The sequence below is a fragment of the Chroicocephalus ridibundus genome, chromosome 1 (genome assembly GCF_963924245.1).
Source record: "Chroicocephalus ridibundus chromosome 1, bChrRid1.1, whole genome shotgun sequence".
NCBI lineage: Eukaryota > Metazoa > Chordata > Aves > Charadriiformes > Laridae > Chroicocephalus > Chroicocephalus ridibundus.
Genome location: NC_086284.1, coordinates 18,181,966 through 18,205,815, shown reverse-complemented (window position 1 = coordinate 18,205,815; position 23,850 = coordinate 18,181,966). Strand labels below are relative to the sequence as shown.

At 36.3% G+C, this 23,850-nt stretch overlaps 1 protein-coding gene across 3 annotated transcripts in view; it reads right to left on the bottom strand.

Annotated features, from left to right (window-relative positions):
• DYNC2H1 (dynein cytoplasmic 2 heavy chain 1) overlaps positions 1-23,850 on the bottom strand; it is a 178,041-nt gene that overhangs the window by 151,744 nt on the left and 2,447 nt on the right. For all 3 annotated transcript variants that reach the window (XM_063330001.1, XM_063330007.1, XM_063330017.1), the window contains exons 2-25: positions 23,398-23,568; positions 22,247-22,382; positions 21,811-21,929; positions 21,093-21,237; positions 20,061-20,293; positions 17,293-17,427; positions 17,082-17,195; positions 16,776-16,887; positions 16,478-16,602; positions 14,964-15,139; positions 13,393-13,588; positions 12,071-12,166; positions 10,830-10,982; positions 10,621-10,719; positions 8,427-8,566; positions 8,107-8,335; positions 7,411-7,538; positions 4,940-5,055; positions 3,585-3,712; positions 2,850-2,999; positions 1,898-2,103; positions 846-1,001; positions 640-754; positions 71-241 (exon numbers count right to left, since the gene is read on the bottom strand). In XM_063330001.1, the coding sequence (XP_063186071.1) occupies positions 71-241; positions 640-754; positions 846-1,001; positions 1,898-2,103; positions 2,850-2,999; positions 3,585-3,712; positions 4,940-5,055; positions 7,411-7,538; positions 8,107-8,335; positions 8,427-8,566; positions 10,621-10,719; positions 10,830-10,982; positions 12,071-12,166; positions 13,393-13,588; positions 14,964-15,139; positions 16,478-16,602; positions 16,776-16,887; positions 17,082-17,195; positions 17,293-17,427; positions 20,061-20,293; positions 21,093-21,237; positions 21,811-21,929; positions 22,247-22,382; positions 23,398-23,568 (3,549 nt within the window). The remainder of the gene's footprint in view (positions 1-70; positions 242-639; positions 755-845; positions 1,002-1,897; positions 2,104-2,849; positions 3,000-3,584; positions 3,713-4,939; positions 5,056-7,410; positions 7,539-8,106; positions 8,336-8,426; positions 8,567-10,620; positions 10,720-10,829; positions 10,983-12,070; positions 12,167-13,392; positions 13,589-14,963; positions 15,140-16,477; positions 16,603-16,775; positions 16,888-17,081; positions 17,196-17,292; positions 17,428-20,060; positions 20,294-21,092; positions 21,238-21,810; positions 21,930-22,246; positions 22,383-23,397; positions 23,569-23,850) is intronic.

The following is a 23,850-nucleotide window of genomic DNA, read 5'->3' as shown; positions in this document are numbered from 1 at the left end:
AGAACAAGATATATTACATAAAACAAACCATAAAATAAAATGTAGTACTTTTATTTGAAATTATTCATACCTTAAGTTCCATTGCTTTTTCTATAATGGCATCCGTCACTTTTAGCAGGTCTCCAAATAACAAACCCTCAAGTGTAGTGCCTCGGGGAAGACCCAGAAGACGAAACAGATCCAGCCAATGGTCTGAAGAAAGATGTTCTCCTCTTATATATTTTAGGAGTGGAATTATCATCTAGGAAAAACGCATATGTGAATCCATCTAGTCTTTATGAAAATTGTATCTGTTTGATTACAGTGTGACATGATATTCAAACAAAACGAACACTTTCATTCTTAAACTGAAATACATTTTTTCATTTCCTCTATTTAATGTTTAAAAGTACAACTCTGAGGAAAAATCATTGCTAACTGTGTGTCTATGTAAAGTGTACTGACCCTCCTGTTCACTATAAGCAACTAAAAGTTTCTCAAAAGTAAATGAAATATTCAAAACAGTGTCAGATGGTATTTTGTCAAATTGTAACTGATTTTATAATAAGAACTGAACAATGAGCTACATAATGAAGTATATCACCCAGTAATACCAAAACATTTTTGGTTTTATAACCCTTTTTGTAATTCGCATCTTACTTTATATTTGTCCACTTCTTTTTGCAACTTTACTGTCATTACAGTATGTTCTTCCATCTTCCTCATTTTGTCATGCCAGTTAAGCAAAAACTCTTCAAATAGGTATGTTTTACTCCTGTGTGACAATCAAATAGAAAAAGGTCATAACAACAGAGCACTACAACCACAAATATATGTCCATGAAAAATAAAGTAACGAAATCATACCTAAAAGTAATCCAGTCTTCTTTAGCTTTTTCCTGAAAACCTTGATAGAACTCTTCGTACAATGCCCAGACTTCTGCACAACTCTTAATATCTTGACATACAACTTTTGACAACGAGAAGTCAGGCTCTTCCAATTTAAAGTGATGGCATTCTTCACTGAATAAAAGATCATTATATTATGCATTACATTATTCCATTACACATTTATGGTTTAAGAGATGGTATCATATGGAAATAATTTCATTTTTTTTAAGAAGAGCTATTGGCTTCCTTGAAGAACATTGCTGCCAACTGCAATTTCCTTATAATCTCCATCTTGAATAAAAATAATAAAGGAATATGAGGGATAACTCTCCTACACTCTCCCATATTCACAATTATTTTCCATAAACTTTCATTTATTTCTCATTTATGAGAAAAATGAGTTACTTTGTGCCCCTAAAAACAAAGCTTGAAAGAAAATAATTTTTAATTGATTGTTTCTTCCTGTTAGGTAGGAAGAGTATGCTAATTTTATTTACTACCATATTTAAGAGCCAAGCTAAGAATTTAAATAGAAAACTTCGTCCACTTAAGATTTGCAATGAGCTTACTGAAAGCAGGCACCCAGAGTAAAAATTCTTTCCTTTTGCACAACAGTCTATCAGATAGAACACTTACTTAAGAAATGGGAGACGTGAGCTCTTGCCCACTTAAGTTGCGAGAGAATTGAAGGAGTAACTCCCCCTTCTTGGACCAATACACCAAACCTCTTAGTGAGAATTTCAGAAGTCAGAATCAAGTCTTTAGTTTACAGGCTCCCTTATGCGAAAGCCTAAGAGACTTCTTGAATTTTTCATTCCAAAAAACTCATGAAACACTTTAGCTTGAGAAATTAACATTATGTAAAATCAACAAACAGGACCCTGAAAAATTAATGAAAAACAAATACAAAATAAATGAAATTCCTTTTATTGTCTGTTGTGACAAAAATAAGTTAACATTTTCTGAGATACTATTGCTGAAAAAGATCCATACATTAATAAATAAGGTGTACAGGGAAATATACATACATAAGCTTTTCTTTCACAGTTTCAAGTTCATCAAATTCTTTTTTTTTTTCCTTTATGATCTGAGCACTTTTCTCAAGCACATCCTGATCACCTGTTTCAATGATATCATCACTTGGCTTTAGTTGATCCCAACGAGCTTTAAACTTTTCCAGGTCTTGAAGATATACATTAACACGTGAAATCACATTTCCTTTCATCATTTCAACCTGTAAAGCATGAGTTAAAATGAAATTCCTTCAACTGTTTGTAGCTACTACTAGGATCAAAACCAAAGCACCAACTTCAAAACTTGACCAAAACTTGATAACTACAACTTGATCAGAACCAAATTTAGAAAACTTCTTGTATAATACCCTAAGAAATAGTTCATCTTTATTCATCTTTTTTTTTAAAAAGGGTGCACTAATTTTTTTTTATGCTGGTATTTGAGACCTATTTATTCGGCCTATGCTAGCCTGTATCTTATAGCGCATAGAAAAATTGCTATATTTGTATGGCACATTGGTATCTTCAGTAGAACTTCAAATGAGTTCAGCAATTTGCCTATGGACTGTAATTACAGGACTCTGCATAGTTTAGCAAAGTTGTGTGAAAATAACAAGCATCAGTACTAAAAACATGATAAAGTAATAAAAATGCTACTTTTAACTGTTATCCTGTTTTGCTCAGTTAACCATTACATTCATTAAGCCATCTCTGTTACCAGAAAGTTGAGACAGAAGTACAACAATGTAACATTCATTTCAGCATCAGTTCAACAGAAGTTTCACCTAATTATTGTTTAAACAGTTTAAGTACTCTTCCTTTAAAGGCTCTCCGTCAACTCAGTAAAGTTGGTGTTAACACTGAACTGAGAACATTTATTGATTTAATCTGAGTAAAAAATATTTATCCAGACTTAATCAAAATAATTTCAACATTTTTAGGTACAATATTAATCTTTCATTGTTACCTGTTCTGCAATCATAAGCTGGTGGCTTTCCATCATTAATTCAAATTTATCCCATGTAGCTCTTAGGTTACTGATAGTGTCCAAACCTGCACCAGCCACAGTTCGCAAAAGTTTGTTTTTATCTTCAGCCTCTTGAAACAGGAGAAAAACCTAAATTCAAATGGATTAAAAATATGTGTGTATGTAAAAATTCAGCAAATCCTGTTTATCCAAACTATAAGAAAATACGTAAGAATCATCAACTGTGTACGCACAGATTATATGCTTATATACAGCTGCTTTTTTAATACTGTTTATAGAATAACATTAAAACACTGGAAAAAAAGGTATTTGAGGTACTTAGAGACATTCTAAATCTTGATCCTGACATGAGAGATACAGAAGTGAAAGTTTACTGTGAAACAGGTAAATGCCTCTTTATATATTGCAGAAATTAGGGAAATCCACTGCACGTTACTATATGCTCAGGAACAACATAAAACTCAAAAAGGTTCTGGTTGGAGGCGAGAACTGTGGGAAAGCATCAAATATGCTACACCGATTTTATATTTTCCCTTAGGCAGCCACTTTATTCTACTGCTCGAGACAAAATACTGTGCTACACGGACCACTGCCCTGACCCTATTAGGCTACTGCATGTTCTAAATTACTTATATTAAATATAAGTTTCCATACTAGAAATCCACCACATTTTTTGTTAGCTGTTGTTCTGGATATGATGAAATAGTATCTTACCCCTTCTTTTTTTTCATGTAGGTTTAGATATTTTAAATTGTCTTCTGCTATTTCCTCTACAGTCTGGGGTCTAATCACTAGTATTTCCATGGCATCAGTGAGAAATGAAGAAACATCATATAGGTGAGCTATATAAAAGTGGAAAACAAAGTTATCATGGAGAAAATATCTGTAGTAATAAACATCCAAGTCACACGAATGTACTGTGATACAACAGTGTCATAAGATATGATAATGTATGCAAATTATTTGCTTTAAAAATTGCAGATCCCAATCTTATATGTTGCTTCAAGAAAATAATGCATATTTGTGTTCACATGTAGCTTTTTAAGTGTAATCCACTGCGTCCAGTGTATGATTTAGACCATAAGTATCAAACTCCCTTGTAAAAATTAAGCATAAATACCTAAGGCATTTATTTATACACTTTGAAAATCTGTATAGGTCTTTTTGGGGTAAATAGAGAAAAACAAACATTAAAAATACTTTTGGGGTTTGGGTTTTTTTTTTTAATTCTGTCTTTAAAGAGACTAACTAAAGCCACCTTACTTTAAATATTGAAAAGACTCACAAACAAAAGCCTGATTAAGCTATGACGTATTTTCCTACCAGGGTAGATCTTTTTGGTACTGAGATAGGAGCCATACAATTCCAGGAAATAATACACTTTCCAGGAAACAATTCATCTTTCAGGCTATGGAAATAATTCACTCTTTGCACAACCCCTGTTCTGTGTTTCCCGTACCAATTGTTAGATTTAAAGCACAAAGCCCTGGTACTTATCATCTACATCTTACTCCATTTTGTCCACTTGTTCCAGATATAGATAGACCACCTAAAAATACAGAAATATTTTGCACTCTTTAACACTTCGCATTTTGAGAATCGAAGTGACAAGTAACTCTGTGGAGTAAGTCTAGATTATTTAAGACTCCTCGTGAAGTATTTCAGTTTGTGAAAGAGAAATCTAATATTTTTAAATTATAACATCTCATTAAGGCCCCTTCAATTACCCTCAAACACCTAAGAAATCTTCCTCCCTCAAATGTCAAACAAATTTTCCTCCCTGAAATGACGAAGAAATTTTCCTCCAGACAAAAGAAACAAACAAAATAATGTTCATATATATTATTTTACATCAGGAACAGATGTGGCCAAAACAAGTTAACGGGAAAGATGCACATGGACATCAAGCAGCCTTAGGTTAGGCCTGTAGTGAAAAATTAGTAACAGATTACTTTCTGTGCACTGTGATTTCTGCAGCTCACTGTGCCCAAGAGTAAAATTATATTAACACAAATGTCCACAAGTACAACAGAAACAAAAAAAAAATATTATTCATTAAAGTTATTTACCTTGAATAGATTTTCTCAAAGAAATGACAAGAACATCATATAACTTCTGGATTAAATCATCAATTACAGTTTTCACAGGGTTGCAATTAACAGTTAAACAATCTATCTTGATGGTGCTTCAAGACAAAAGATCAAAAAGTAAATATTCAGTAGTATACTTACATGTCAATATCTCTAAGATCTATGCACATCTATAGTTTACCCTGATTTTGTAGCCTAATAAGAAAAAAAATTCCTCATAATTCTACAAATATAAGACAGAGCTTATCAGGAAAATTTTTCATAGTATTGAAATATTTCTAACCATTATGCATATATATGCAGTTTTATGGGGACTATGGTCTAATGCTCTGCTTCTCCAAATATTTAGAAAATTGTTTAATTTTATATAACCAATGTCACTAAATTCAAAAGGACGACTTCTATACTCAAAAAGAAAAATATGTAAATAGTTTGTAAAGTCATGTCTTTAAATCTCTAATTTCCATGAGAATTTACTAACCCAGGCTTCAATAGTCCTAAGAATGTAAGAAAAGTCATAGGAAGTCAAGGCCCCATATCTAATATCTTACAGTGACCGTAAGTAGATGCCTAAAGAACACTAAGAAAAAGCGCTACCTTCTTTGGTACCTTCTTGAGTAACCTCCCTCAACACCAATTATTTTCAACTCATGGCACTTCATAGCCACATGTGGTTTCTGGCTACAAGACATGTCAGGCAATTTCATAGATAAGTGTACTCTTCACTGGGTTAAAAACTGGCTGGATGGCCGTGCCCAGAGAGTTGTGATTAATGGGGTGAAATCCTCTTGGTGGCTGGTCACCAGCGGTGTCCCTCAGGGCTCAGTTTTGGGGACAGTTTTGTTGAATATCTTTATCGATGATCTGGATGAGGGGATTGAGTGCACCCTCAGTAAGTTTGCAGATGACACCAAGCTAGGTGGGAGTGTTGATCTGCTTGAGGGTAGGAAGGCTCTACTGAGGGACCTGGACAGGCTGGATGGATGGGCCAAGGCCAACTGTATGAGGTTTAATAAGGCCAAGTGCCGGGTCCTGCATTTCAGTCACAACAATCCCAAGCAACGCTACAGGCTTGGGGAAGAGTGGCTGGAAAGCTGCCCAGCAGAAAAGGACCTGGGGGTGCTGGTGGACGGCCAGCTTAACATGAGCCAGCAGTGTGCCCAGGTGGCCAAGAAGGCCAACAGCATTCTGGCTTGTACCAGGACTAGCGTGGCCAGCAGGAGCAGGGAAGCGATCGTGCCTCTGTACTCGGCACTGGTGAGGCCTCACCTCGAGTACTGTGTTCAGTTCTGGGCCCCTCTGGACACGAGGGACATTGAAGTGCTGGAGCGTGTCCAGAGGAGAGCTACCAGGCTGGTGAGGGGTCTGGAGACCAGGTCATCTGAGGAGAGGCTGAGGGAGCTGGGCATGTTTAGCTTGGAGAAGAGGAGGCTGAGGGGAGACCTCATTGCCCTCTACAACTACCAGAAAGGAGGCTGGAGAGAGGTGGGGGTTGGCCTCTTCTCCCAGGTGAATAATGACAGGTCCAGAGGAAATGGTCTGAAGTTGCAGCAGGGGAGGTTTAGATTAGATATTAGGAAGAATTACTTCACTGAAAGAGTGGTCAGGCACTGGAACAGGCTGCCCAGGGAGGTGGTTGAGTCACCATCCCTAGAGGTGTTTAAGAAATGTCTAGATTTGGCACTTCAGGGCATGCTCTAGTGGCAGAGATTGTAGGGGGTTTTTTGTGTGTGTATGGTTGGACTCGATGATCTCAAACGTCCTTTCCAACCATGAAGATTCTATGATTCTATGATTCTCTTCTATTCACCCCAGTCTGTCCCTGAACTCATAAAAATCTTCACTACTCAGAATACCACTTAGCGAAAAAGTTCTACCTGTCCATTCTCCTATATGAAATGTTACCTCTTTTTATTTGTACTGAACATGATTCCCAGCAGTTTCATTTGAGAACTCTAACCATGCAATGCACTGAATTCCATGTGAACATATGTAAGAATAAAAGCCTACGCTAGCATATCTTAAACTGTAAGTTATAAGAGGTAATCAAGTGTTTCAATACAGGAATTATTTCATGTATAAGCATTTACTAAGTCTGTTCCTAACTGCCACATATACTTCACATGTACAGGACTTAGCTAAAAGAATTGTTTAAATATCACTGTGTTTTGTAGTATTTCAAAATCAGCCTTAAATTTTAAGGGAGTTTCCCATCATATCAAAGGAAGATATTCAAAGTTTTTAGAGAAGGCTGTGAAGATAAAAGGGAAGAAGCGTCTAAAAATAAAACTGAAAAACAAAGTCTAAACATTTAAAAAGTACACCAAGATTTTACAAACACCTGAAATTCTATCTATATCTCCACGTAAAAAGAATATTCCTATTTTACTATTACCTTTAAAGTATCTGATAGAATACATTATTCAAACAGAAGAATAGTTGCACTATACCTTGGAAGACGTTCTGCTTCTTTCCCTCTTACTTTTAATGCTTTGAAGTTTTTTTCCCAGTCCTGTTTGTTAGAAAGATGTGTCTCCACCAGAGTTTCCATATCTACTTGACCAAGTACGATCCATTCCTTTTCATCATTATTTTTGATTTCATGGAAAAGAAATATTTTCCAGACTAAAAAACTCTGTTTCTCAGTTATATTAAAACACTTTAATAATGTTTTCAAGCTACATTCTCTTTAACCTTTGTGCTCCTTCAATTACCTACAGATTCTCTTAGCACAAAAATCAGAAGGTACAAAATGGTTTAACATATTCACATATTTAAGGATAATCAAAACAGATTTTGAACAAGAGCAAAAAGACAGCTATAATACCGAGGTTTCAATGGGAACTGTACATACTCTTCAAGCAGAAGGTGTGCTTAAGTAGTTGACTTAACATGGATGGACTTACTACGCTTTTGCTTATATGCCTTGTAGAAAAGGACAATAATGCACAAATGCCATTGTTCTGTTACTTCTAGAATGTCCAAGGACAATAATGCACAAATGTCATTGTTCAGTTACTTCTAGAATGTCCAAGGACAACAAGGCACAAAGGTTACTGTTCTGTTGCTTCTAGAATGTCTGAAGCCTAAAATGCACAAATTTAAAATAAAAAAAAAAGCACGAGTCAGTCAAATATTAAAAATACCTTGAATTTATTAGAAACTTCTGTCAGCCTTCTAAACAAATCCTCTGCTTTACTGAAAGCAGTCAGAAATCCATTTGCATTTCTTTCTGTCATAACAGTGAATATAGACTCTTCTTCTGCTTCACTTACTCCCCTAAACTGATTTGGAATGGAGATGAATCGCTTCATTTCTCTATAATATCTAGCTCGTACTTCTTCAAAAGGAGGTCTGAATTGCAACCGGCCTTGCCTAAAAAGTAAAACAAATCATACAGAAACTAATATTTGAATGTATTCTGAGCCAGAATACTTTCTTAATAGGAAAAAAGAAAATATCTTACTTGAATGTTAGATCAATAGTTATTTCTGGTAAATTCTCATTAAGCGCTTCTAAGCCCATTTGATACTGATGCTCCAGAGCTTTGTAAAGTTGATGATTCCAGTGCTGTCTCCAAGCTTTCATATCACGTGATTTGAAACCCTAAAATTTAAAAATTTTTATTTTTATGTTATTCCTCAAACCATAATTATAAGCTGAAACTGAGTACAGTACAATGGCTGAAGACCAGAATCTTAGTAAAATTCAAAGAAGTATCACACCACTGGAACAGGGTCCCCAAGGAAGTGGTCATGGCACCAAGCCTGTCAGAGTTCAAGGAGTTCTCTTAGTCATATGGTTTAGTTTCAAGTGGTCCTGCGAGGAGCAGGATAAGGACAAGGAGCAGCTCAAGATATTCTATGACCAGTTTGAATATTAAGATGATCTAGAGCTATTCCATTTATTTCAAATGAATATAAGAAGAAAAAAATAATATCCAAGTCAAACCAGTCCCTATGGCAGTTAGCATAACGGCTTCGCTGAGGTTCATCGCTCATTGGTTTAGTGCAATATTCTTCAAGGTTACTCTAAAATGCACAGGACTCTGCTAGAAATAAGATACAGAGCTGGCTGAATGAGATCTAAACCTCTATCCCCCCTTTTATTTTGTTATGATATGTAAACTACCTTTTAAACAGTATTTCAGAAATTCTTCTGTGTTTCCACAGATCAACATTAACTAACAAGTAAGTAGATAGAATAATTTATCTTAAAGAACTCAGATTTTCATTGGAATCTGTTACATTGCACTGTAAGAATGTGTAAAGCCATATCATACGCTCAGGCATGTAAATGGCCACTTGTAAACCATCCAGGGATTTTCAAAAGGGCAACACAAGTTAGAAAAGAAATTAGCAACTCCTTCCAGATTAACTTATTTAACCGCTTATTTAATTGGATAGAGATTTGCAGCCAGGGCTTTGGAGGCAGTCCAAGGTTGCTGCAGGAAGCTACACAGTTAATGTCTGCCCTACAATTCAAGGCTGCCCAGAGGAACTCTTCCAACAGAAGGATTCAAGAGATTAAGAAAACCTGACATTGCCTCAAGTAAGCCTTCAGACAATTATAAATAGGGTTTTCAAAGAAATATGTAAAATCCTGATGACAACAGCAGTAAGACTATACCATCTTGTAATTTTGGATGGTGAAAGCACAATACACTTGGTTAAGTTTTATCACTTCTAGTCAAGGATTAAAAAAAAGTGACTGAATACAGTTCAGTTAATTGTCCATATAAAATATTCTGTAATAACAAAACAATTTTCAAACAGATCTTAAAGCAAATATAGACTATTAATTTTCACTTCAAGCTAAAAATTTGCAAACTAGATTTCAAAAGAAATTGCAAACCAAAAGCTGAATCAATGCACTTACTTAGTATTCATATTATCTTTAGAAGATGGAAAAAAATATTAAGAAAAATGCGGCAAAAATTCTGCATTTATTTGACTGACAAATACCAACTAAAATAATCTGGGTTTGCATTAGAAATTATAACAACACCACATCCATATAAGAATATAGCCCCATTACTGCTGAAGGCTATAGAAAAAATTAAACTGACTTGAATGATACCTCAAAATAGATTAGGTGATAGCAATACCATCCAGTTACTTTGATAAGACTCTTAATCAAAATCTTAATCATCTTACTCAATGATCTGAAGGGTCTTTTCCAACCTAAATTATTCTATGATTCTATTCTAAAAGCTGACAGTTGATAAGTGAACAAATAATAATGTGCTTTTTCATTATTTCAGGCAGAAATGCATTTTAATTCTAAATTTCATACATTTGTTCTACTCATCCTGGGGATCACCCATATGTGTATCAACTTATTTTACCTTGCGTTAATGGCTCAGACACAACTGATCTACATGAACTCTGGCTTTCCCATGTTTTCATCTAACCCCTGTCATCTGACCAAGTGTTGTTCTTCTCCCATTACTAGTATGACTTAAAAAAGATTATCCACATCCTCCTCATCTGAGATTTTACCTCACACCTGGCATCAACTAGTACATGATCAGTTTTCCTGAGCTAGCTAGTAACTCCTTAATCAAAATTAATTCAATCATGCTATGTTTGAGTCTTAAATCTTGATTATTGTTGAAAAGTCAAATGTTCACAGTCTGCAATATGATAATGAAACCCTGCCTGTGACTCGAGGCTGGCAAAACCAGTTCGGAGCTCCTGGAGTTCATCTTTCCAACGCTGCTGCTGCCGAAGGAGATCAATATTCATGAGCAATATAACCTGTTAAAAGAATTATAAATGATAATAAACCTATTCATCATCGTGTAAATTACAGGAAGGATAAAGTAAGCTATAAGAGATGTGATTTTAATTTCACTTGGAAAATATACCTTTTCAATGAAATTTGTGTGACACTTTCTTAGTTTTCTGTTTTCAGTGGAAAGCCGTTCAGCAGCAGCTTGGAGTTTTTGGATATAAGCTTCCAATTCTCTAGGATTATCCCATGTTATTTGAGCTTTTCCTCCAGGACCAGATTTTGAATGCTTGAAAAACATACAAACTTTGTAAGACTTAATATCAAATATAGTCTACCAGTGAGCATACAGGAAGTGATAATATGAGAAAGGTGGTTTCACTCCCAGTAAAAAATGGAGGACCTCCCTCTCACTACTACACTAGAAACATAATAATCCAGCAAATCACAGACATATGGACATATCATTATAGCTACATCAACACACTGGGGAAGGATTAATGCCAGACTCTTAATAGACTTTGAAAGAAATCCACTGATATTGAGAGTCCTGCCCTACACACATAAGCAGACATCTTAAGCTAAGAGGACACCTTAAAGTCCTCTTTTCTTCTTTGTCCTGCACAGACCAAAAACAAAAATGTCACACTAATTGCTATTCAACTTCACCTGTTTATCATGAAATAATTTTTTTGAGTTACACTGTAAAATTCCACTGACTCATAAGCAGCTTTGGGGAATTCCATTTCTCTGGGCTTTTTATCAAGATTCTGGGGGGTTTATGCATTTTGCTAAGTTTAGACTAGAAAATCAGAACACAAAAGCATAAGAAGTTCCACAACTGGACCTATTCCTAAAAGACAAAGGGCAGAAATCATGTCAAATAGGAGAATATGTTGTGCCTTTGAACATTCCTGCACCATCACTGTCTTAGGGTCTGTACACCAAAGAGATCTGTGGCATTATCTGCAGCCAGCCCAAGGAAAATTTAAGAGACAGTCTGGGAACTTTTTCCAGGAAACTCTCGAACCTACAGTTTGCTCTGGTCTCCCCACCGTTTTCTGTCAACTAATCCCAACCCCAACATCACTTCTACTTTCAGCCCGATTCTTATACTCTGTCTTGCGAAACAGTTCTCAGGGGTGAGTTCCCGATCATTTCTGTAATGCTTGCTCTGGAGGCATTATTCTCTTGCACAACACAGAGTTTATGGGCACGTTATAATTCTCCAGCCATTCTCGCATTGTAAGAGTATTGGAAGAAGGTGATGTGCTTCAAAGTGATCAAAACTAGTAAACTGACACACAGAAAAAGCAGCACAGAATATGCACAGATAACACTGAAATTTAAAATAAAAAGAGAGAGGAATTCTTTCACCTTAATTATCTGTTCAAACGCTAGAGCAGACTGCAACATCATTGGCTTCTGACTCTCAATCATTTGTTGATCAATAGAATTATAAAAATGTGCCACCTGTAAAAACAGAGAGATTAAATTTACAAGAATAGATAAAAATATTTATATGCCAATAAATGTAATGCAGGATATTTCTGAAAGCATCGCCCAACCAATCCCATTAAGAAATGAGAATTAACTATAACAGTAAAATGCTTACAAAAATAAAGTACATATGCAACGCTAATGTGATCCTATCTTCTTCTAGTGATGAATTCTAATAGCAAAAAGGACTGCTACTTACACATGTCTGAGGTAGTTATACTTCACCTTAAGTGAAATAAGTTCAGTCTCAAATTTATTATAAGTGGAACAGTTCCACTATTTTATGCCAATGCAGGCATCTAGTGCCATTTCAGAGGCCTTCAATATCCGTGACATCCACCAGGATATGGCATAAGACCTAAAATAGATCTATTTACTTTCAGATTGACAGCTGGAGTAAGAGAGATACCCTACAACTTGGTTGTTGTCCACACATAGACATCTAGTGCCTTTTGAGATGACGAAGGTTTCTACTTGGATTCACCTGTCAGTGATCCAGGTGCATGGGTATTTTGTAGGTCTTGTGTCATCTCTGCCTTAGCTGTGCAGGTATCTCGGATACCAATGACACCTCACGTGAAACTGATTTGAGCCTGTCTAACTACATAAGAATTTTTATCAATATATATGTGTTTTTTCTTGCATCTTATAGTAACAGGAGAAAACTTGACATGGCCTTTCGACTGAAATATAAGCGCAATAAAAACTTACGTAGCATTGAATACAGTAAAAAAAAAAAAAAAAAAAAAAAACACCAACAACAAAAAAAAGAACCCAAACACACATTTCCATTAAAATACTTATTAGTGTATTGTCACTTGAAAACTAGCAATGGTGAGGACAAGCTGATCCATTTTATGACATTTTCCTTCAGTTATAATTATCAGAAAGTGAGACTAAAACCAGGAGATCAATAAATCACTTGTCATATTTCTGTATATTCATACAGTAACTTCACATGACTTTAATATTATAATTAATTTCATTTCAAAAGAAAACACATTCCGAAATTGTAAAGCATTTCTTTAATTTTGTTCTGTTTTAAGGACTTAGCTAATTTGCTCAAGAAACAAGGCACTTTCATACAAACACAGCAAAAAGCTCAACCACATAGTCAGGAGAGATAATAGTCTAGAAAAGTTCTACTACTAAAGCTGGGAAGTCAGAACAGGAAGTTATTATGACATTTAATTTTATACCTGTTTGAGGATGACTGCCTGCTTACAGAACTTCTGTGCAGTGTTTGCAACGTGCTGTATTTTAGCTGGTATAGCAAAACCAAGTGCTGATAGCTGACGTACTTCTCTTAGGAGAGTTACCAAATGATCTGAATAAAGGATGTTTAATGTTCCAAAAACATGATCCAACTCCATTACAGGACTATTAGCTTGGATGCTAAATCAAAATCAGAGAAACATATTATTGAATACAATTTGATATTGATCCTTTCTTAGGTGCATTTTATAATAACATAATAAACAATTCTAAAAAGCTTGATGACATTCTATTACATTCTTCTATGTTTATTAACATTTTAATTTACTCAGAAATTATTCTAGTAACCTTTCTCTTAATTCAAAGCGAGTGGAGACAAGAAGAAATGTACAATGCCTATTGGTTTTGCTCAAAAAGGTTTTCTGGCTTATTGCAATAGTTAACATGTAACTCGTAGCTAGACAGTATTTCTCAAATACACTGGATCCACCCTACTCTCTCAAACTGGCACTTTACAGGCCCCAGCCTTCAGAACTGCAAAGGGGGCGAAATTCTCCAAGGGAACCAATCCAAGAACCAGGAACTGGATCAGTGGAATCTCTTGGTATACACAATCAGATGGTAATAAGAACATCAGCTTATGTTTAGATTTTACTCCAATTTTTTTTTCTACTGCCGTAATGCTTCTACCACCATCCTCCTAGGCTTCCTTCATAAAAACTTCAGCTTTGCTAATTTTTTCACTTTTTTCCTCACCTTTTTCTAGTTCCAATATCCATTGCATTCCTCTCTGCAGTGAGCTACCTCTTTTCTTTTCCTTTTAATTAATCTCTTCACATCTTTTAAAATCTCTCACTAACAACATTTTATGGTACTAATAAATCAGATGGGTGTTATTAGATTGGACTGCTGTCTCTGTTTATTTGTGATAATTGAGTATTTTTCATAAAATAGAAGTCTACACATAAGTATCAACTCCTGTATCCTCTGAAACTGCAGACAAACACTTTTTTCAAATAAAGTTTGTAACACTCAGATGCAGAAGGAAGCTATGTGGCCAATGAATTAAACAAAACGTTAAAATATATTTCAATATCCCATAAAGTAATTTCATTATTTTGGGGAACACAATTTGTGAGGTTTGAATTGATTTTCTTACCCTTCTTCCATCTGCTCCATTTAGATTGCAGAATTTCTTGTGAATAGCAATTCATTTGTTACTCTACCTGTCATCTGTATATCACAGCTACACTCTAATCTGGTTTCTAGACATTATCACTATATGGATTATAATGTATAACAACAAGCAAACAAAACATGTCTTTCACCCCAGGTGCTACTAGAAACTGCAAAATTAGTTATCAACATTGTCCTGTATATTTCACCTTACCAACCAAGCCCGGGCAGGATGATGAAATGATAATAAACTCTTCCATTTTTTTTCTCCACTCATTCTCAATTCTGTCCATTTTTTTTTTATTTCCTTCGTCAAGTTCTAGACTACACTACACTACAGATTTCAGCTTAAACATTATTTAAACAAGAATGTATTTACCAAAGTCCTGACTTGGGATTTGATAACTCTGTCTGGATATTCCTAGACCAATCATCAAATTGCTCTTGTTCATATACTTTCAATTGTTCCAGAAAAGAATATGCACTTCGATGAAAACTTTGAAATCCAGATAAGTCAGACAGAAGAGCCTCTGCCACCTTGATAGCATCATCCACCTTAAACACAATCAGAAAGAAAGGAAGCTTAACTTCCCAGTATTCAATCAGAAAAGAAAAATCACCACAATAAAAATCAGCATTACAAAACATCCAAGTGGGATTCAAAACTGATTAGAAAAAAACAAAGTGAATCCTGAATTGTGTCCCAGATGTTCAAGTTCCCATTACGGTAAATTGGGTCTGAATAAGTTGTCCACTACAGGTGTACACCACTATTAAGTTACCCAAGAGTATCCCACCAGGTCTTCAGTTAATTCTCCATAAAGGTACAAAACTACCCTGTTTCCTTTGTTGTATCTATAAGGTCTGTGCCAATACTCAAAGCTATTTTAGATGGGATTTCTCGTCTACATGTGGACAAACTAATCGAAACCCTAGTCAATACAATCAGTGGAGATTTGAGAGCAATTTAAAAAATTTAGCACAGCCTAAAGGAGACACAGAAAACTGACACACATCAGCTGAACTGCTCTCTAGGTCTTTAGCAGACCAAGAAGAAATCACAAAACCTCAGCTGCTGCTGTTCTCTCTGTAGGACACATAACAAAATAACACCTTTAAGACCTCCACCCTGTGTCCCATTGAGCGGAAATGGCACCTTGAGATTTCTGCAAATCACAGGTGAATGCCAAAAAACTGGGCTAATACTTATCTTAGGATACATAACTTCTACTGTCATTCAAACCTATAGTTATTGTAAATGGCACTTACGTTTAGCAAAAACATTTTGCTTCTAGCTAGTCAATACTGTCCAAAAAAAGTTGGAGAGTTTCCAACTAAAGGGTAAATATAAACTAGCAAAAATAACATAAGTTAAAATAGTCACATATGTTTGAAACTCATTTTGTTGTAAGAGAACACAGAATCATTCGTAGTTTACTTTTACTACAGTCTCTGAAGTAAATTCCCTGGCAGGCGCTGACAGAGAAAAGTACAACCAAGAAATCCCTTTGATTTCACGGGGACACTACACAGGTTACTAGTAACAAGTGAGAATTAGGATGTGAGAATCTGGCTATCTGTAAATCTTATATACAATTTTAACATGCAAACCAAAGGGTAAAATTTAACAAAATGTCTCCACTCAGAATTTTATTTTGCCAAAAAAATAATGAAGTCATAAAAGCAGGCAGTTCAGTGTATTATGAAAAGAATGTCTTCTGGGACAGTTAATAAAATTCACCTTAGCAAGTAGCACCACTGATAAGGAATCTTGATGATGTAACTCTTGGGAAGTTCACAATTTTTCTGTGGGGAATTCCCTACAGAAATCTCAAATACCATGTTTTACTTTCTATGATAATATTGCGCCTGAACAGTAATGGAATCTGTTACCTTCAGCTCCAGCTGCCGTACCCATACAATGTTATTGACGACTTCAGAAAGGTTTTTGCCAGACAGTGGTCCAGAAACATCACCAGGAACGCCATGGCATCGAGTTTCAAAGTCTGTCTGATAGTCTAACACAAGCAAAAGATTCATGTTAGGCCAGAAACCTAATAGAAGCAGCTTAAAATTTTACTCTAATTATAAAAACATACTAGGGATACTGACAAAATACTAAAAGTAAATAAAGAATTCTAGCATTGGCAAAAAAACTAATGCAATTAAATACTTTTAAATACATTTTTACCTTTGACATAATCTTGAAGTCTTGCTAGTAGTGTTTCCCTTTCAAAAAGCAATTCTTTGCTTATATTTGGATGCTTTATCAGTTCCTTATATTTCTGAAATGTTTGAAGAAGCTGGAATATGAAGTTAAAAAAATTTATCTCTTTCTCCTGAAAAAAAATTAAACATATTCTAACACTACTCGTTAGTGCTCTTCATAAGGACTCTCTTTGGCTCTAAGTACCTATTCCTTTGCTCTAAACTGACTACTTAAGAATTCAATAACTTTACCTGTAGGAAAGTTTTCAGACTATAGAAATACTCATACCTGCTGAGGACTGTCCTGAATTTCTGAAATAAATTTCTTCAATTTGCTTGCTATTTTTTGTTCCGCAGGTGCAATAATTCTTTCATACTGACAGACTGCTGCTTTCCATAATGGCTAGAGATAATGAGTTCATACGTTACTTTAAGACTATTCATATACATCATAAAAAGTCACAGAAAGAACGTGAATAAATTAAAAATAAGCATTATACCTCTGTGTACGGATTACAGTGTACAGGATTTAGGCCAGCAAAGGGTTCAAACACCTGGGCAAGATGTAAAGCATTTTGTTCTCCAACTGGCAAAAACAATGTAAGTTTTTCATACAGTGTTCTAATAGTTAGAACCTATAACAGAAAAAAATATTTGATATATTCAACGTATTTTCACAGAATCACAAAATCATGGAATTTTTCAGAGTTGGAAGGGACCTCTAGAGATCATCTAGTCCAACTCCCCTGCCAAAGCAGGATTGCCTAGAGCACATTACTCAGGACTGCATCCAGGCGAGTCTTGAAAGTCTCCAGAGAAGGGGACCCCACAACCTCCACGGGCAGCCTGTTCCAGTGCTCTCTCACCCTCACCGTAAAGAAGTTTTTTCTCATATTTGATTGGAACTTCCTATGTTCCAGCTTGTGCCCATTACCCCTCTTCCTGATACTGGGAACCACTGAAAAGAGTCTGGCTCCATCCTCCTGAAACCCACCCTTTAGATACTTGTAAACGTTAATAAGGTCTCCCGTCAGCCTTCTCTTCTCCAGGCTAAAGAGTCCCAGCTTTCTCAGCTTTTCCTCATAAGGGAGATGCTCCAATCCCTCAATCATCTTTGTTGCCCTACACTGGACTCCCTCCAGTAGTTCCCTGTCTCTCTTGAACGGGGGAGCCCACAGCTGGACACAATATTCCAGTTGTGGCCTCACCAGTGCAGAGTAGAGGGGGAGAATGACCTCCCTTGACCTGCTGGCCACACTCTTCCCTATGCAGCCCAGAATTCCCTTGGCCTTCTTGGCAACAAGGGCACAGTGCTAGCTCATGGATAATTTACTGTCTACCAAGACCCACAGATCCTTTTCTTCAGAGCTGCTTTCCAGCAGGTCCACCCCTAACCTATACTGGTGCCTGACATTCTTCCTCCCCAGGTGCAGGACCCTACACTTCTCCTTGTTGAACCTCATTAGGTTCTTCTCTGCCCAGCTCTCCAGCCTGCCTAGGTCACACTGGATGGCAGCACGGCCCTCTGGGGTGTCAGCCACCCCACCCAGTTTGGTATCATCAGCGAACTTGCTGAGCATACACTCTGTCCCCTCGTCCAGGTCGTTGATGAACACATTAAACAATACTGGTCCAAGTATTGACCCCTGGGGGACACCACTGGTTACAGGCCTCCAACTCAAGCCTACTCCATTAAACACAGCCCTCTGAGTCCTGTCACACAGCCAGCTCTCAATCCACCTCACTATCCCCTCGTCTAGTCCACACTCCCTCAGTTTCCTAAGGAGGATGTTATGAGAGACAGTGTCAAAAGCCTTGCTGAAGTCAAGGTAGATGACATCTGCTGCTCTGCCCTCATCTAGCCAACCAGTTTTAACATCATAGAAGGCTATGAGATTGGCCAAGCATGATTTACCCTTGGTAAATCCATGTTGACCACTTCCAATAACTTCCTGCTCTTGAACGTGCTTGGGTATGACATCCAGAACAAGTCTCTCCATTACCTTGCCACGGATGGAGGTGAGACTAACTGGTCTGTAGTTCCCTGGGTCCTCCTTCCTGCCCTTTTTGAAGACTGGAGTGATATTGGCCTTCCTCCAGTCCTCAGGCACCTCTCCTGTCCTCCTTGACCTTTTAAAGATGATGGAGAGTGGCCAAGCAATAACACGTGCCAGCTCTCTCAGCACTCGTGGGTGCATCTCATCAGGGCCCATGGACTTAATGGCTGTCCAAATTGGCCAAGTGGTCTCTAACCTGATCTTCCTCTACTGGGGAAAACTCTTCCTCTCTCCAGACCTTCCCCCTTGCCTCCAGGGCCTGGGATTCATGAAGGACAGCTTTAGCAGTGAAGACTGAAGCAAAGAAGTCATTCAGTAGCTCTGCCTTCTCTGTGTCTTCCACCACTAGGGCGCCCATCTCATTCCTTAGTGGGCCTACAATTTCTCTAGTCTTCCTTTTTCTATTGATATACGGAAAGAACCTCTTTTTGTTACCTTTAACCGTGGTGGCCAAGAAGAGTTCTGCTTGAGCTTTTGCCCTTCTAATTTTCACCCTGCATAGCTTCACTACATATTGGTATTTTTCATAAGTAGCCAACCTCCTTTTCCAAAGATCACAAACTTTCTTTTTTTTCCTGAGGTCCAGACAAGGCTCTCTATTTAGCCAGGCTGGTCTTCTTCCCTGTCTGCTCGTTTTCTGGGACTTGGGGATGGCCTTCTCCTGAGCTTTTAAGAGTTAATCCTTGAAGTAAGACCAGCCTTCCTGGGCACCTTTGCCCTTCAGGACTGTCCCCCAAGGGACACTCTCAACCATGCTCCTAAGCAGGCCAAAGTTTGCCCTTCAAAAATCTAAGGTGGCAGTTCTGCTGGCTTCCCGCCTTGCTTCACCAAGAATCAAAAATTCTATCATTTCATGGTCACTCTGACCAAGACGACCTCCAATCTTTACGTCCCCTACAAGACCTTCTCTGTCACCAAGCAGCAGGTCCAGTAGGGCACTTTCCCTAGTTGGCTCCTTCACCAGCTGTGTTAGGAAGTTGTTTGGTTTTTTTTACATAAAACTTACATTTAGAAGCAAAAAGCACAAGTAGCACAACCCACCTCTCTCCTTTTTACAAGAATCTTTTGAAAGGCTCAGGCAAACGTGGATTATGGAATGCTATTTGACTCTGAAAAGGCTATAAAAGTGTTTTAATTCCTCTTTTTAACTTAAAACAATGTTGTTTAATTCTGTGTCTAATGAAATAAATGTGTATAATTCAAATCTCTACCTCATCAAGACGTTTTCCAAGTCTGGCTAACAATTCAGGGCAATATTTCTCATTTTTCCATGGATGGAGAGTATAACGTTGCCACAGTTGTCCAGTTAGGTACTCACAAGCTGACACCCACTGCTCACAAATCAAGATGCCAGCCTTTAGATTTTCTTTAACACTGTGAAAAGCATCCTCCCACAGATTCAACGCTGCTAATTTTCTCTGAACATATCTACCTAGCGAGCCACCTAGAACACAAAAAAGTATACAAAAGCAATATGTTAAGGTTGTTCAAAATAATTCCTTTAAACTCCAGATCAAGTTCCAAATGCATTTTTAAAAAACTAGTGTAATGTCTTAGTTTCAAACCACACAAATGTATTAATAACTGATCATTTTGTTTCAAATTTAATAAATTTAATAAATTTTCAGATTTAATAAATTATCCATTTAACATCTCCAAGTTAAACAGCGGTTGCTCCAACATTAGAAGCTGACAGATTTGGATTCTGGAATCCAAACACAAGCATTTGTCTTTATCAGCAGCTGTACCCACCTAGCCTTCCCCCCACGCACACACACATTTGGCTGCAGAAAACAAACTCACTGTCTTATCCCTGTCCCAGAACAGGGCACTGCTGTTGTGCAAATGAGAAAAGCAACCGCTCTGCATGTCCTGCTCTCACCTCCACACAGACGGAATCAACTTTCAAATGGGGCTTTTGTACAAATAAGTTTTCTCCTCTGGGAAAAAGACAAGGAGTCAAACAGAAACAAGACAAATCCAATCCACAGGCTGAGAGATATCCAACTCCATCTTGTTATTATCTATCATCTTCCCAAGCATGTGTGAAGGCATCTACCAGAACCGGTTGAATTATTGGATACTGTAAGTCAAACAGCATTCATGGATCCTAATTACAGTAAGAAAGCACCTTAGTGCAGTAGGCTATCACTGGTGCCTTTTGGAAGAAAGCAGCCTCTGCTCACACATTCGTTTTACTTTTTCTCAACTGTTCATTTAATAAAGACTGCATGAAGATTTACCTATTACATCCAAGAGATTATGCATGCGTGGCTGTGGATAAGGATCGTGTTCTGTTTGTCTCCACACACCATCAACAGTATCTCTCGTAGTCTCCACCAAATCCACAACTTCAAATAACGAGAGACTATCCAAGTTGTAATAATCCTAGAAAAAAATATCCTTAACACAAATACGTTGCAACTAGTATTGTAGAGAAATTTATATTTTCTTGAAGCTGGAAATTGCTATAGTTTCTTGGGGTTTATTGCTTAACAGAATATGTCATAATCCTCTCAAAAACCAAGCATTTGTGTAAGTTTACCCATGGGAACATTCCATTAATACCTTAAGCGTTATTTGAGAAAATACTTTACAGGTGCCCAAAATTTTGCATGATAAGAGTTCATTATTATCCTCCACATTTTCACTTTTTTGTTTTATAATTTCATTAGTCAATTTCCAGTTCACAAACTGTAGCATACTGTTGTATTTCTACAGCAGCTCTTAGGATTCAGTGGTCAAATCTGCTCCCAAATAAATGTTGGTGTTGCCCTGCACCATTGTCACTAGAAACTACATAAATGTAATTTAAAGTAAGATTTTGCCTAAGAAAAATATAACTAAATAGTTATAAATTCATCTATTTGAAAGGATGTACATATACTGACATATATTTCAAATAATAATGTTTTTACTAAGTCTATAAATATATCACTGATCACACAAAAGAAAACATACTTTTGCAATGTCCTCAAATAGGTCTTTAAAATGAGAAGCTCTCTCTTTACTACACCATTTACTTCCATGATGAGCACAATCTATCCAGAACTGAAATTCATCTGTTGGTGTAAGTATAGCTGCAAATAAGAACAGATAATGTTTAAATATGAAATACATGAATGGTCACAAAATATTTTCATTGAGAACTTACTTTCTAAAGCAAATTTTTACTATATGGCTATGTAATTACCCTTGAACTTCTGACTCTGACTAGATGCACTAACAAGTTCATATCAAGAGGCCAGAGCTGATCGTCACTAATTCATATTTACTCAACATGACCTGTCATATTTCATACTCTGCAGTCACTGGGATAATGAAGACTGAAAACTTAACCTAGAAATCAATGATTTCCCCATAATTTAATTATAAAAGACGTAACCACAAAACGAACCTTGCACATCATCTTCGCAGAATTTTGTTCCTGTGTAATTTGGATCTGATCTTCTGAGAACAGTACCCAAGCCAGCTTCAAGCTCACTTAAAAGTTTCTGAAGCTTGGGATCAAATGTTTTACTCCATCTCTCATCCTGCAATGAAAATTTCAAAAAATGTGACTATCATGATAGAACAATTACTATTTCATCCTAAAATCTTAAAAAACAAATAATTCAGATTAATAGCGTTAAGCCACCACATGGTGAGACAGTGGTGAGACATTCATTTTCCATAAAGTCATGGAAAAACATCTTATTCTTTTCACTTATCAAATCATAATGATACTGTGCAATTTTTTTAGTCACAAATTTAAAAATCTGTTGTTGGATTTATAAAAGCACTCTAAAAATGTGTTCAAAATTCTTTGTTAATTAATTCTCTTAAGTTAAATAAATATGGAATCTATTTCTATAGTAGAATATGCAAATTGCTACAATCAAATATTGCAAGTTACTGTGTTTTTCTAAAACTATTTTATTAATGTGGTGATATGTAAGAAATTAAAAATATTTAAATGCTGAAATTCTGCTTGCTTAGCTTTTGAAATACAGCCATGGTTAATGTTTTTGACAAAAAATCCCCAAAGGAAATACATTCTTTAATGGAATAGAAGAAAAAACCTAAGAACATTTTAAACTTGTGAAAAATGTGAACATTGTGAAAAATGCAGCTATACAAATTAATCTGGAACCTAGCACACCTATCTGCCACATATTACAAAAATAATAGTTTGCACGATACTGGCCTATGTGTTTCAAATAAAATATAAGATTATTTTAGGATTATCTAAAGCAGGAAAAGTATGCAAGACCGGAATTACTGGTGGAAAGGAGGTAAGGAGCTGTCGTCTCCATTAACTACCAGTCAGTGTATTCCACACTTCTAGTCAGGCATACGTATGACCAGAATCCTCCCCTCATCCTTACTGATCAATAGGAGGTAAAGTACTTTATTTAACTTAGAAATTAGAACTACCATTCATTATTTAAGCTCTTGAAATATTTTATTTTTAAAACATAAAATACTTATCTCAGAATACTTAACATGCTATGGATTTCAGTGTTTCAGTATAAATCTACAGAACATTTAAATCAGTATACTGCTCACCTTCAGTAATACTGGTGCAAAAACTTGTCGTACAGCTTGATAAAGGGTGTTTATTGGTGAATCTAGCATAGATGACACAAGAATATTACTATGAAGATTATCTTCTGTAATTACATCAGGCCGCAGCTTAAAGAACACCAACACATTATCCTTTGACTCAGTAGCTTCAATCTGTAAAAACCAAGGAGAGAGGATTTGTTTAGAAAACTGTCATTGACTGCATATTGTACTAAATCACATACACCATTTACACAAATGATTTACATCAAGAAAAAAATTATAAAATACCACATTACTCCCTATGGGCTCTGATAACATTCTGGTAGTGTCTGATTTGATCAGAAAATCAAAACCTGTATTATACTCGTTCCTGAGTTGAGAGGAACCTGAAATATAAATTCCAACATCAAATACCTAATGCCTTTTTCATTATAAAATATCTGTAAATACCAT